This window comes from Limulus polyphemus, unplaced genomic scaffold (assembly GCF_000517525.1).
Source record: "Limulus polyphemus unplaced genomic scaffold, Limulus_polyphemus-2.1.2 Scaffold954, whole genome shotgun sequence".
Taxonomy (NCBI): Eukaryota; Metazoa; Arthropoda; class Merostomata; order Xiphosura; family Limulidae; genus Limulus; species Limulus polyphemus.
In genome coordinates this window covers 129,405-145,784 of record NW_013666564.1, presented here as the reverse complement: position 1 = coordinate 145,784, position 16,380 = coordinate 129,405, and the positions used below count along the sequence as shown (strand labels likewise).

The 16,380-nt window shown below is 32.8% G+C and overlaps 1 protein-coding gene across 7 annotated transcripts in view; it reads left to right on the top strand.

The window, feature by feature from the left end:
* The window catches only part of LOC106461421 (putative Polycomb group protein ASXL3), a 71,904-nt gene extending 66,802 nt beyond the window's left edge, over positions 1–5,102 (top strand). For 5 of the 7 annotated variants that reach the window (XM_022388377.1, XM_022388375.1, XM_013921241.2 and 2 more), the window contains 2 exons: positions 91–1,158; positions 2,306–5,102. In XM_022388377.1, the coding sequence (XP_022244085.1) occupies positions 91–1,158; positions 2,306–3,637 (2,400 nt within the window). In that variant the 3' untranslated portion in view covers positions 3,638–5,102. The remainder of the gene's footprint in view (positions 1–90; positions 1,159–2,305) is intronic. The other 2 variants (XM_022388376.1, XM_022388380.1) reach the window with 2 other exon arrangements.
* Positions 5,103–16,380: the final 11,278 nt, after the last annotated feature.

The following is a 16,380-nucleotide window of genomic DNA, read 5'->3' as shown; positions in this document are numbered from 1 at the left end:
AAATGTAATGCTTAATATTTGTTATAGTGACAGAACACTGGTTTCTTAAATTCAAAATTTGTTAGCAGTAATTGTTTCCCTTGTTTCCAGGATAGTGCAACACCATTAGTACCCCCCATCACAATTCGTTCCGTCCCCATTGTCCGGCATGCCAGTAGTACCCCTACAAGTAAGCATAGTGCTGAACATGGCCCTATCAATTTGGAACGATCCTATCAAATCTGTCAAGCAGTTTTGGAGTCGAGTCGTAACCGATCACAGTTCTTCAGCAGTGGTAACAGACAAATTAAAGCTCGACCAGGACTGGCTCCAGTGAAGACCAGGTCACTTTCATGCCCAGCAACTATGACGTCCATCACATCTTCATCCTCTGGGGTGAGCAGTGTTGCTGTTACCTCTCTGGTTAATACTTCTTCACCAAGTACTCTGATGGGAGGAGCCCCTCTGCTACAAACTGCTGTGCACCATGTCTCAAATAAAACATCATCCCAGAGTTCCTCACTTCTAACCACTTGCCTACCTTCAACTACTCAGGCTTATGCAGTCAGCTTGTCTCCTTCTCCCAACAACTCTGCACCTTCCAGAACAACACAGACTTCTAGCACAGTGGTGACACCTACTGAAGCTGTTGTAAGTCTTCGCTCAGGAAGCATTTCCCAAGCTGTGGACACAATTATACTATCTTCTAGTGGTCAGGAGACTGTTCTTAGTCCTGCCAGTGGCACTGAAACTGTTGTGACAGTTCCCGTGGATATTGGAGGCCTGGAAGAACACAACTCTTTTGTTTTAGTAGATGACCCAGCTGATGCAAGTGCTGCTTCTTCATCAGAACAATTGATTCTTTTAACCAATGACATTTCCTTAGCTGTTGATTCAGCCAACAATTCAAACTCAACCACAGTTGTTATAGCATCTGAAGATGGTACCATAGAAGGGTTACTAAATGGAGATTGTAAAGTAAGTGATGCCAAAAATTCTAGAGTTCTTCTGATTATTGGAGATGTGGACTCCAACAGTGCAGCTCTGCTCTCTTCTAATTTAGACTTTATAAATGATTTAGGGACTTCTACAGATAAAGAGGAAGTAAATAATGTAAACGATGGGGGAAGCATAGTTGTCACAGCAGCTAATGGAGTGCATAATCAGCTTCCATACCATGTAAGTTACTTCTCAGTTTCACAGAAAACTTAAGTACCTGAATCCCACTGTAATCAGTATCAGCTCATATTTTTAACAGAAAAAAGATTGTCTTCCACATTTTACATTCTACACACTTGCCTTCTTTGCAGCTTTCTTTTAATAGCTTGAGCCCAGCATAACCTAATTATGAGAAATAAGCTTTCTGCATGATCTTTTCTAAACTTCACCTTAACTAGTCTAGAAAAATGTGGTTTGAAACTCCATTTACTGTTGTTGTGTGCTACTATCAACAAATCTGTTTAAGAGTTATCTATCAAAAATATATAATGCCATTTTGTTGTTAGTATGTAATATCTGAAATAGCTTTTAATCCAAAATTTTGTCACATTTGCAGAATTTTAAGTATTCAGCAATTGAATACATTTACACATTCCTAAAAGGCATAGTGATTGGTTTTCATTATGCAAAGCTTGTTTAAAAGTAACCAATACTTTATGGATATAATTACTAAAGCTGTTGAAAGTCTTTCCTGCTTTTTTCATGTTAAATTAGCCTGATGGTAATGTTAAAAATGTTGCTGAATTATTTACAAAATTAGTTTCAAGTTTGTCCTAAAACTCATCTTTGTGTTTGTTAATACTAGTATACTTTTTTTAGGTAGTTATAAAATAAATCAGCACTTAAGATATTTGAGTTTGTATGCAGAATGCTACCCAGTATGGCCTTAAAACTATACTTCTAGCTGAAGTAATAAAGTAACTTCATTTCACAGAATTAACTTTCAGTTAAATTATTTCTTTTGAAAATATTTCATGACCAGTATAAAAAATGTAAGTATAGGTATAAATTGTGTAATCTTCGAAGTGTATAAAAATATGAAAAAATGTTAGAATGGTTTTTAAGTACATTAGCCGCTTACATGAAACACAGTTAAAGGCTTTCTTTCTAAATTAGTTTATTGAATAATACTATAAACTTTTGCCAAATATTTATTAATAATGTAAAAAAGAAAATGATTTGAAGTTTTATTGTTGTACTGAGAAATTGTATATATATACAAGTTGGGCAAAAATGTACTACTACAATAAAAGCTAACTAGTGCATGAAAAATGCTTTATCAGTTCATCTGTAAAATGGTTTAATAAGCCACTTTTGGTATTTACAGTGCATTACAAGGGATGAAAAATTTCCAGAGGAGTACTTGATTATCACTGATAATGAGGAAGTTTCTGATCAGGATGTGTTGAACAGTGTACCTGGAGAAACAGATCATGAACAGGAGTTTGAGTTAAACTTTAGAGAGAGTGATTTTAGTCAGCCTTCTGATTGTCCAGTAGTATGCCAACCTGTCCTTGTAGCAGGCAATATCAGTGAACTCAAAAATTCAGATTGTTTTGACAGAGGTGAGACCAAAAAGAGAAGCATTTCTTGTATTTCAGTGACACAAAGCACTGACAGTATCCACAATTTTTCAACATCAGCAACATCTAGTGAGACTGTAAGACCTTTCACGGCACCTCCAGTTTTAAACCAGGTGCCAGAAAATAACGTCATTATGGTCGAAAGTCAGAGAGAGAACTCATTAAAAAGGAGTTCTAGTTGTAAAGAACTTCATGAACCATCAAACACAAAATATTATAAAACAACTATCAGTATTGAGAAGGATGCTCAGACAACCAGTGTTTCTGCTTTACCAGAAACTTCTGCATTTACTGGGAATGTTGAAAAATTGTTACCAAAACAGACATCAAATGTCTCACCCTCAACCAACAAGCCTAGTTCATGCTCTGTTATTTCTAGCAATGGTATTACACCAACTTTATCCATATTGAAAGATACTAAGATATCCACTAGTGTAGACTCTCATGCTGTTGGTGTTGTTTCTGGAAAGACCATTACTTCAAAGACTTGCCATAATTCTGGTGTGGTGGTTAGTGCTAATCATATCCAATCCAGCGGAATGACCACGGGTGGTGTCCTGACTAACCACATAATCCTTAACAGCTTTCCTTATCCGCATTCAGCTATAAGTTCCTCAGCAGCTTCTGGAAAGTCCATTTTTACATGTAGTACACCTCTTCCAGCACCTGGGATTTTGGATTCCCAGAACTTAGTTTCTTGTACACTTCCCCAGCCAGAGAGCAGAGGCTTGATGACCAGTCAAAATGTATCTCTTGTTCCAGCTCTGACACAAATGTCTGTAATGTCTACAGGTGTAGTCCTACCTCAAGTCCCAAAAAATGGTGTTACAGCACCATCTGGAGGTCAGGAAGGAAGAAATACAGGCCTGTCATTAACTCCAGTAACCATGACTACAGGCATGGTTATTGGAGGAGGAATTCCAGGTAGTGGAGTGCCCCCTGGTGATCCAAATGGAGCAAGAGGAAACTGTGCTTGTAATCTAAAAGCAATGGTGATGTGCCAGAAGTGTGGTGCCTTTTGCCATGATGACTGTATTGGACCTTCTAGGTTGTGTGTTACATGTCTCATAAGGTGACCAAACTAAAATGTTCTCAGTATCCGACAATCACCGAGGCAGTTCTCTGTGTTCACTGGTTTAGTTGTCATTTCAACAAACATGAAAAGTGAGAAAGCTGATGTTGTAAGACTTGAAAAGAACATCTAAATATATTATTTGTAAAAAAGTGAGAGCAGTCTGTTTTTGAGGAAATGGACCAAACATTATTGATCAATGTAATCAAACAATTGTAAAAGTAACAACTAGCATACAGTCTGATTGTTTAAAAAGTTTATTCTACATCAGTAAAGGTCTTCTGAATGTTATGCAGTGTATGTACATAAAGATAGTTTTAATAATATAAAAATGTATGTTTCCAAAATTAGAGAGATCCTAAAACAAAGCATCAAACGTAACTGGAAGTAATCAAAATAAGATAACAAGTAGCAGTAAATTGGTGAGACTTTAATCCTTTTTATTTTTTCAGTTGGGAATAATTTTGTTCTGAAAATTTGTTCTCAAAGGAAAGATTCATCTTTAGAAGTGTAATAACACAAGCTTTTTTTTTTTTAAACTAGTACTTAATTGTGTATTACCAGTTATATGATGTAGTTTAATGTGATGTGTCTTATAAACCCTGTTGGCTAATTTGTTGAGTCTTGTATTTCTGCTAAATCCATAGAATGCAGCTATTTCACTATTTCAACAAGTAATTACTTTTTACATTTACATTAAAAAGGTAACTGAGCTTGAAATGCATTTACTGATAAAAGTTGTTAGAAAATATGATGACTCATCAACTACAAGATTTTGGCAAGTTATTTCATTTTCATAGCTGGTAGTGGCAGCAAAACACCATTAAAAAGAAAACTAACATAATACAAAAGAAAAAATACAGTGTGAGTATTATCATGAAACATTTTTAGGAACATATAGAATGATGGTATTTATTCTGTAGAATTCAAAATTGCATTTCATTGTGTGGGTGTTGAAAATATAGTATCTTATTTGGTTGTTGTTGTTGTATGAAATGTTTGGAATTAAATAATGTCTTCTGTTTTTTAAGACTTAAGTTTCATCAACATTTCACCACACTTGCTCTTTTCGGGCCCAAAATTTTTATTAACATTACAAATAATAGTTCCTTGCTTTTTCTTTTGTTGTTATTGTTCTTTTTCTTCTTCAGAAACTCTTTTTGGTTGGAGTAAAAACAAAAGTAAATACTGAAAACACTCATTATTAAAATTCTCAGATTGAAATATATGTTTCTCTTGGCTTTTTGTTTTTTTCAATTTTTCCAATATTCTATGTCATTTTTTACAATATGACATCTTGGTTGAAAAAATTATTTTAATCCCTAAAGATGTGAAAATTTACATGCCACTTACAAAAAACAAAAGTTGGTATTTTGTGTTTTTTAAGATAATAATATAGGAGTGCTTAATACAGGTCAAAATCATCAAATTTCATAATTGATAGGCTACAAACCACAAATTAAAAAAAATAAATAGAAGAGTATACTGTAAAAATAATTATTCTGTCCCCATGTAGCATGAATTATTTTGCCATGATTGGCCAAGAGCACATCACATGATATGAAACGTTTTAATTGTTGTCTTGAAAAACTAGGCAATAAATTGCATCAGTGTTGCTCAGTTGTTAGAGCTGTTGCCAAACATGCATGGCATTGCAGCAGATCTTTGCAAATGAACATATACTAATTAATTTAGGCCTAATTACAACAATTTGCTCAAACCTGCAAAATAGATGTGAACATATATTATGACATAAGAATTCAGTTTCAGATGAAGAGCAGCATTGTCTTGTTGCAGAAAAGGACAATAAAAGCATAAGCAAAGGAGTTATAAAAGTATTTGAGGAATACTGCACTGCTCAGAAGGTGACTGTGGATAACAACATCTGAAATATCATTGGCATTTTAGGCAAATTTTATATGTATATAAAAGGCACAATCTTCTTTGTGATCTGATATTCAGTGATAGATTTATTGAATAGGTTGTGGTCCAATCTTCAATTAAGTTAATTATTTCTCATATATACATATATATATATACTGTAATTATCTAGAAAATAGTCTGTTTTTTGTAACCATGTTACCAGTGGTGACATATATAGACAAATAGGCCTACAGGTTGAAATTGCATATACCAAGACGAACTGTTTAATTACAATAATAATAGTAATACAGATAAATCTTATTGATTCTTAAAATGAAATGTTAAACTTTAAAATTTTGAGTTATTGACTGGTGATTTCAGGCAACAGATTATTTGTTGTCTTTATAACCAGTCAATAATTTGTTTATTACCTTATAATAAAACAAGAGTATGACTTAAAAAGGGAGCTTAACTGTTGTGGAGGTTCCTACCAGTTTAACCACGAAAAGTGCTTGTACTAAAAGAAAGATTAACCAAATTAATTAGCAAATGTGTGCAAGAAATGAAATGATATAGGCACCGTGAATACAACTAGGAAGAAGTTAAGATTTAACAGCAACGGGGAAATTTAGTGGTTGGCATATAAAGAATAATTCTAATTATGCAGTTCAGAAGAGAAGGAATGTAAATTAGAAAGCTGGTTTTAATTGGAAGAATAACAAGCTGGTACATAAATAATAGAAGTTAAAAAGATCAACTGGTATATGTATAATTCAGAACAAAATAGGTAACAATAATACAACTTGGGCTGTCTTGAAAATTTATTATAGTAGATTGTTACCTCAGTACCCTTAGGTACTGTATCAAATATTTCCAGTTTCTCTTACTTGAATTTTCTATAGTGTATCATAGGATCTGTGCTTTAACTGTTGGTTTACATGATTGGTTGATCAGTAAGAAATATAGTTAAATTTGATGGAAACCATAATAATAATGCTCTTTTAAGCTTCACTTAAGTGATCCTCATTCACCTTAAACACATGACATAAGATTTTTGTTTTGTTTTTAACATGTATCAATTTTTTTGGTACTTGCATGTTAACTGTAAATTCAATGTTTAATTTGTATTTACTGCTTTTAATGTTCACCTTAAGTTCTAATTACTTGAATTACAGTGAATGTGGCCTAATAGTTAGTGTACCCACACTTTAAATCCATAGGTTTGTTGTTCATGGGCTGTTGCTATAAAAACATAGAACACACTGTAGGTATGGATGCACTGCAAGATCGTTGGTGAAATCCCATTATTTGTTCAGACAAGTAGTGCAAAAGTTGATGGTGGGGAAATGTTGACTATGTTGGTTCAAAATTATAGGGATGGCTGTGTGTAAAAATTCTAAAACAATAAAATGTAAACAAATAAAGTACAAGAAATATTATTGGTGAGCACATAAAGATAATGATTCGATGTTAGAGATACGGTTTAATAAAAGTCAAGCTTGTTGATCTGATTTATACTATGTACAATGGATATTGGTATATGAGATGATAATTTGTAAAGTTATCTATCCATTATAATGGATATTTAATCAAAATATAAAATCTCTTGATTAATATGCCAAAATTGTTTCTGTTACAGTTATCGTTCTTAGTAATAGCCATTTTCAGCTTATAATTAAATTTGATACATAATTTACTCATAGCAATTTTTTTTCTTTCAATAAAAACTGAGTTAACTAGTGAAGCTTTAAGCTGTAAACGAATTATTAAACAATATATATATATATATATATATATCATCACCTCTTTCTTACTATTATTTCTCTAGATTTATTTTTACCAAAGGTTACTATGTATCACAACAATTTACAATAATTTGTGGCTTTAGTTTTGAAGATGTTACTTCTTTCATTAACGAAAAAGTATGCTAAGTGCATCAATGTGAACCAGTACATAGATCTAAGTAAAAACTGTGCTGTGATTTTGAAACATAGAAGTTTGCATGCATACAGTGTGATTTGAAGTTATATGAAAGTTAATACTATTCACGATATGTAAATCATGTGATTGATACCTTTGACATAACAGCAATAATACTTTCTGGTAATTGATATTATCATAAGCTAGTATAAATCAGAATAAGAAAAGATCTGTACAAAGTAGAATGAGCAAAATAATTTGTCAAAACATTTGTAAATTTCAAAATAAATAAGAATATCTACAATTATCCAATGTTTTAAGGTACTTTTTTCAGATTAAAATAATACAAAAAAAGGCTTTTGTCAAAAATTAAACAGTTTTACATTAATTATGTAATAGTTAAAAGGGATTATTACAGCACAGTTGGTTGCACTGTAGCTGCAGGCAAGAATACCACCGTTTGAAAAATTGGACTTGTATATCAAGAATTGTTTGCTATTTAAGATTTTCATCCATATTTAAACCTTGTGGATATGAGTAGATGGAAGTGAGCATGTCACAGCCTTTTTACAGTTACATTCAAATTTTCATATTATCTAAGTTTTTATTCCTTAATTACATAAGGAAATATTTGAATATATTCTGAATCATCTCTTCTCTGTACCATGTGACACTTCTTCACTCCAAATTGTCCATTTTAGATATTATTTCCACTCCTTTTTGAGTTTTAATACAAATTACAAATCTATAGTACAGATATTACTAAGACAAAACCTAATTTAATTGTCTCCAGTCATCTTTATTGAGATATAAACTAGAAAGTCATACTTACATGCAACCCCCCTTCTATTACATACTGTCTTTCAAAAAATGTCAGTAACTCTATGTGGCATTTGCTATTACAGTAGTTATAATCAATACAAACAAAAAACATATTTTAATTTGCTGAACTCCTTATAAGGTTAGCTCATTGTGATGACAAGTTTTGGATCATTCCACCTACAATTTCATTTGCCATTGCCATGTTACCATGAGCAGTCAAAAGCATTATTTAAAATCATTATAACTTATGTAGAAAGCCAGATAAATTTATAATCATTATAGCAACATTTTATTGTATTCTTTGTGTGTACTATTATTTTGTGTTTTGTATTGAATATTTTTTTTAAAAATTCAGTAAAGTACTAGCAACAACCATAGCAAAAATTAGGGTTAAGTTTTATTGAAACTTCAACTGCAAAAACGTATAAGATCCACACGTAGGTACTAAATTCCTGTTTTTTTTTAATGTATCTTTTTTATTTATTGTTATAAAAGTAGTTAAAATTAAAAACTTATAAGACTAAAATAATTTTCAGTAAGGTAAGCATGTAAGCTGCTTGTACATTATGCAATTAAATAATTTGTTTATTGTAACTTGAGCTATACACTTGGCAACTGAATTATAGCTTTGTTACTCAGGTTTAGTAGTTAGTCACGTTTCAAATAGTGATGAAACATTAAAATTAGTTAAAAACAAATGTACGATGTTACGATCCTGAGGCTGTTAAGGATAAATAACTGCAATTTACCATTATAATCTTCAGTCATGCTAGATAGAAAATAGGGTAACTTAAATATTTTTTGTTTTTGTGGAAGTTACCAGGTCAATAAAATGGATTGAATCCATGTTGTATTTGAGTAGATAAAATATAAAGCTTTACAGAAAAAGAACTTTTGATATTCATTTAGGAGGTTCTAGAGGTTAAGCAAATGAAATGTGAAAACTGTAAGAATAAAAAGTGTTTAATTTTAACATGAAAAATCACCTTGCACTCATACTAGTCTGCATCATAAATTCACAGATAAATATTAATTAAAGAAATTTCAGTTTTTGTATAAAAGACTTGTAAAAGCTTGCCAAATGTCATGAAGATACACTTGCTACATTAAACCAACATTTATTGTGGTTTCAAGATGGTTGTAAGGTTGGTCAAAATTACCAGGCCTGTACAGAGAGGGTTAAGTGAACCTAATATCAATTTTGGTGGAATTTTTCAGGAGTAATCTAAACTTATATATATTTACAACATAAAACTGTAACATAGAGTATTGAAACGTGAAATATGGCACCATTATGCAAGTTTCATTTGGTTATACTGTTAATAGTTGTACATGATGGGAGAATGTCATTGATTGTTGATAGGCTGGCTGTAATTTCAAGAAAGGCAAACTGTAAAAATTCATTTCTAGGTTAGATATTAACATTTTGTAATATATCTTATTTTAGTGGTACAGATTTTGAGGTAAATCTAAGAATGATTGAATTACTAAAAGTAATGTCATGGGTCACATACCTTTGAATAAGTTAAAAGGGAATTGTAGTTATGGCATAAGAAGTACAATTGTTTGATGTATTTGTTTTGTGACGTGATTTCATCAAATTCCTAGTACTCATATAATTGCATTTTATTTTGTATGTTTTTTCTTATTGTTTCTCCAATTTACAGAGAAAAAAAATTATATTCTCTGTCCAAAAAAAGTACTTACATATGCTAAATTATTAGAAAAAATAATGAACTAGTGTATTATCTTACTCTGTCAACTCTTATAAAACATACTTTTAAAATGAAGTGTGGTATTTATGAATTTGTATGGTATTTAAGAAATAATGGACTAGTATATTACCTATCAAGTTGTATAAAAACTTATTTTTAAAATCCATTTGTTGTATGTAAGAAAATGGAAAAGAAACAAATGAAGAATGGTAGTTATGAGTGTATAACAACTGAACAAATATTCAAGACTCATAACATGGATCAAACTAATGAATAAAGGAAATAAGAGTGTCTTGATGTTAGTGTTGTTGAAACATAGATTTAGAAATATATTTATATATGTGCAAATCTTCTGTGTAGTTTCTTTATACAACAATACAAAATTTGTGGATTACATTTGATACTGATATGCTGTACTCGTATATACTTTTTGTCATTGTATTCATAAAAAATTAATGTTATTGAAGCGAGAAGGTAACCAAAAGAAATGCTGAGAATTAGGAAATCTTCAATCTTGTATAACCATTGGTGTTAAATTCATTCATTCTTTTTCATCTAAGTTTATTAAAATATGTATTTAATTGTATAAGGTATTACTCAATATTTTCAAATTAAACATTTTCTGATTTACCAACTTCAATCGGTTATTGGTAAGGTTTACATTGGAACATGCTTCTTAAGCTCAGTCACTGAAGACTACTCTCAGTAATAGTAAATGGAAATTTGTTTTGGTATATGTGTAAATCATAAGTGTCCCTCTTTTTCTTAGTTTGTCTACATTGAAAACAATGTACTGTTTGTTTGTCACCTGTTACAGAAGCACATGAACTACTTTAACCTAAACCTGCATGTACCAACAAGCAAGAATTATATTGTAAATGATGTGGAAAATTATTACTGATTGTGATTTCTGTCATTTTTCTGTTTTTGAAGACATGACACATATAATGTTTTTATAGTAACATTCACAGAGCTCACTGTAGGTATATACATTGTGTGTTAAGTAATTTTATGGTAACATTAGCATAATGCTAATTCATACAGAAAAATACTTCACACAAACAGGCAAAGGTGATTGGTTATTACAACTGATTCAAATCAAACTTTTTTTTTTCATTTCTAACAACTTTTGTTCCAAAGCTATCATAAAATTTATTTTGTGCAAAACTATAGATGTTTATTTAATAATATTTAAGTATAGATGTAATAGTCTTGTCAAGAAAAGCATCTCTTATACTAGACTCTTCAACTAGTTGATAACAAGCTACTTATACATACAGGATCTATTTTGCTGTATTGAATTTTGTAATGGTTATTATGTATAATTTAAGCTTCAATTTATTGATTTGTGAGCTTTATACAGTATTTTTACTTGAGTGATTCAACACTTCAGAAGCTTAATAGTCACACTTAACATCCTTTTTTAATGTGACAAATACATCTTTTTAAGGATTAGAATGAAATATAACTGTTTAATTTGTTTGTCATAACTTATTAAAACACCTTATCCATTACTGCTTGTGGTTTGTTGCGCATTAAAAGCTTTTTTTGGTGGAGTATCTTTGGATTGTTGTATAACTGTGAAAATGTAAATACAATTAACTCTTTAAACCCATAATTTTTTGCGCTTTCTGACGGAATTATTTTCATGGTTTTCTAATAATAATCACTATACCTTATAAAATTGCGTTTTTTTTTAATTTCGTGATTAATAACATGGTTTGGATTAGTTTCAGCCAAGGAGACGCTTGGAACGCCCACTTGGCTTTAAAAAGTTAAGTAAATTTAGTTTATTTTGAATGTTCTCATATAAAACTAAATGTGTCTGAGCTAAAAGAATATCTTGTGTTAGTTTTACTGTAAGACTTATAATGTTATATGCTGTCTGGCTTAAAACATTTCATGCCGTCTCATAAGAGGGGAAAAACAGTACATTGTAAGTATTCCTAAATCCAAGTAAACGTAAATTAAATGGCTCTTTGGAGAGTAATATACAATATAAACTAGGTTCTTTAGTAAGGAAAAAAAAAAAGTATAATTAGTTTACATTTATAAAATTAACTTGATTATTCCAATACAGTCTTGCTTCCTAAAAACATTTCGCGATCAGTGCATCAGTCTATATACCTCATCAATTTCGCGCCATTTCTGAACATGTACATATCATGTGACTACTTTCTACTAATACTATTGCGCCACCTATATTAGGGCAGCTAGCTCCCTGTGCTATCACTACAAGTAACATCTAATTCGTTGTTATATTTAAGTAATTTGTTTTTCGTCAATGTTAACTATGTGCTTTATCATCCTAATTTTCGTTAGTATTGGACTTAAGTGTCCTTTGTCGTCTAGGTTAACTTAGAGTAATTATAAGTTAGAAATTGAGCGTTAACGTGTTTTCTGGGTAATTTTAATCTGTTTGCACGTTCGTATTTATTACATATCATTACTACTAGTAATATATGATTCATTGTTCTGTTTGAATATATTTTTTCTTAATTGTTAACTATTGCTTTATTATTATTTTCGTCAGTGTCAGATTTAAATGTTTTGCTTTGTTACATTGCTGACATGTTTGTTTCTTTCCCGTTCATAGAGCTGAGCTTGGCTTTGGCTCCTTTTCCTACGTTCGTGACGCTCGAAACCTTTTTCTCGTAATCTACAATTCGGAGTTCTTCCCCACAGTGCCCACTTCGTCGATAGTAAATTTTTGCTCTAAGTCAAGTTTTCCAGCTCAGGGCCCTACTGTTCTGACTAGCCTCAGCTCTTTAAATGTTTTGTCAGGGGGGGTACAAACTCTTGCCAAATATCTTCACTCTATGAGTCTTGGCACTCTTCTTTCTATGGATGACTGGCTTATATTTGCTTCCTCCCATTCACAGTCCAGGGACCACACTCCTCTGCTCCTACAGGAAGCAGCACAGGTGGGTTTCCTGATGACAGTGGGGAAGTCTATTCTTACCCCCTCTCAATGCCTTGTTCATTTGGGGGTTTCTTCTTTTCGACCTCAATCGTGCCCAGCCTTCTCCTCTTCATCTTCGGGTTTGGTGCAAGTACTTCACACGTCCCTCGCCTCACTTTTCTTACAGTTCAAGATGTTCCATCTCTTTGGGGATGTGGGCTTACCTCGACTCCCAGAAGATTTCCTATCTCTGGTCAATCAAGGAGTCTTCTCTCTGTATCACCTTTCTCGAGCCTTTGGCAGTTCATCAATCTTTATCCCACTTCCTTCCTCTCCGTTGGGGGGGGGGGGGGTATGGTACATTCCGACATCTTCACAGTGATCACAGAACCAAGGGGTACCAATACTAAGTATTTGTGCTTTCAGATCCACAGTCATCTCATTGTGGTCATAGCTTGCCAATTTCCTGCCTCCCTGAATTGATTATCTTCTTCCAACAAGATTCTCAGCACAGAGTGGTCCCTTGATCCACAGGTCTTTAGGTGGGTGTGTTCTCAGCTAGCAACACCTCATATATGCCTTTGCCACTCACATGAATACCAATCTTCCGTTTGGTCTTCTGTTCCTTAACTGCTAACTCTGGGGTGGTCGTATTCTGTCAATAGAGTTCTATCCTTATTCCAAGCCACTTAGTGTCTCGTCCTACTGGAGGCTCCATCTTGGCTGGTGCAACCATAATTCCCACTATTCCAACCTTGTACAACTTCCCCTGCCCTTACTTCTGTCTTGATCCCTATTTTGTCCACCTCCGTCGGATATTATTCATCCATATGTCACCATACACTGTCTTCATGCATGGCTTTTGTCACGTCCATTGTCTCAGCATAGGGACTGACTCCACATGTTGCATTTATCCTTTTCCAATCCATTTGACCTTCTTCCATGTCCAATTACCACAGCTGATGGTATATCATCTGCCTTTGGTCCCCTTGATGTGATGTCCATCCTTCCCACCCTTCTATTCCTCATATTTCCCTATTCTTCACCTAATTGTTTGACAAAGGCTTGTCCACTTCGACCGTGTCTAGCTATTGGGCAGCCTTGTTGAACACCTATTTCTTCAGGTTTCCTCTGGTTTTGTCTTCCCCTGTCATTTCCCTCCTTTTTCTTCCCCTTTCGAGTCATGAGTCCTCCACGTTCCTTTGATTTGCCTGATTGGAATCTTTGTTTGGTCCTTTATGCCTTTCCATCCTCCCTTTGAACCTTTGTCTTCATCTACCATCTCTCCCTCAAGACCTTTTTTCTTCTCATTCTTGCTTGCGGATGTCGTCGATCAGATATTTCTGCCTTCAATGTTACCTGCTTCCTCTACCATTCCTCTTCTGTCATACTATATCCCAACCAGTCCTTCCTCCCTCAGATTCATGCTGCCCATGAAGGCTGTTTAGTTATCACATCCATTTCCTTAAATTCCATCTCTCACCAGTACCCCCATTCCAATTCTAATCGGCTTCTTTGTCTAGTTCGCTCCTTATGGTGTTATGTGGCACATCCTGCCTCCTTTGGGGTTCAAGTTCCCGACCTTTAAATCCCTGGAACCCTTCCATTTCCCATAATCTATTCCCTGTCAGATTAACTAGTTGGGTTCATTTACTCGTTAGATTGACGTGTTTAGACTTGTCCATGGAAGGTCACCGTCTCCACAACATTTCTTCTCATCATATTTGTCAAAGCTTTGGCCTGTCACTTTCGCCGTCCAGTTGGAATGTGGACTAATCCCAATACCTTCATTGCTCATTTTCTGCATGATCTGGCTGTATCTTCCTCTGTTTTCTTTTGACTGGAGTAAGTCTCATCACTTCATTTCATTTATGTTTTCTTTTCAGCAACCCTAGTTTTAACGACTGGTATAGGGAATTCCACTCTTTTGGCTGGTGTTGCCTGGTCAGACATGCTCTGCTTCAAACCCACACTGTTTACTGTTCAATATAATGCTCACTGTACAGGTGGGGTGTTTCCACAAGACCATTGGTGGCTTGCCCAGTGGTATATGTGTGTGTGTATTTAAAAAACCTAAAAATTAAAGAAGATAATATATCATAAGGAAGGATAGAGATAATCTTACGCAGCATATCCAAACCTTAGATAAAATACAATTATATGTAAATTCATGAGAGAGAGAAAAAAAATCACAGCCACAGTACAAACATCCAACACTGGGGCACAAATCATAAGGTGGGTTATCATGCAATGTGCCCTAGTTTTTAGATGTACTGGCGGAAGTAAGACCCAAATTACGTTGGGGTTACATTGTCTATCCAGTTTAACCTCAACTTCGCTGGCCTCACATGATTAAGAAAAAAATCGAGCACATGTGGGCGCTCTAGTCCACAACGTCCCACATTTTTATCAACTTTCGCTGTCTGCATTTAGATGTGGGAAGGTGGTTGCTCACAAGAAGAAGAAAAATTAGAAACACAAAAATAAAAAGCAGCAAGAAATAATAGAATATGTTACATCAATGAGGAAGACAGCAAAATTGTCCTTGAAGTGAGAATTCCAGCCTCCAGTATGATGTTTGGACATAAATACCAAGATGTTAAGGTATTACTATTATATATATATATTAAATATATATATAATTAAATATTATTAGTATATCTTCCATACTACTATCTGGATCTTCAATGGTTCTAAAAAGATCCACACAGTAGCAGGTCTTATATAGGGAAGGTTATATAACTACCACTACATTAATCTACTTATACAAGATATGAAATGTTCAATAAGTAATTCCAATCAATTCCAATTTTAGAAATTATCTTATTGTACATAACAAATCTGTTTAAATCACCATTTTCAAATTTGTATAAATATCTTTTTTATATTTATTATAAAATAATTTAAATATTTAAAATCTTTCCCTCGAACCAATTGAAAATCAATTTGTGTACTAATATGTTAATATTAGATATACCGCTTATATATAATTATAAAGACTTTTTAAATAATTTAGATATTAATAATGTGAAGAATTTACCATGTGAGTGACTCAAATTCTTTAACAGATTATTTCAAAGGCATATTATTACTGGAAATTTTGATATAATTAAAGACAATTCTTTAAGGAAAATCATAGAAAAAGGTGTTAAATACAGAATAGGTATAAAATGTAAGAAAGTCGATATTCTAAATTCGATAAAGAAAAATGTAGATTATTATATTTTGAAACTTAATTATTCTACACATTATCCTATAAGTTTGTTTTTAGAATGGGGATATGATGTTATTAATTGAATTAAAGAAAATTAACTTTTATTAGTTTAAGTAAATAGATTTAACATTTATTTCAACTTAAAGTTAAAATCAGTAAAATACAAAAGAAATATATTATTCTACCTCTTGATAAGGCCAACTATAATTTTGGCTTTATCAGTAAACGTTTTATGCCCAAATTATAACTAATGAGATAGGTACTATACTGTTACGACAGCGGAAGTTACGTGACGCTGGTAACACGTAATG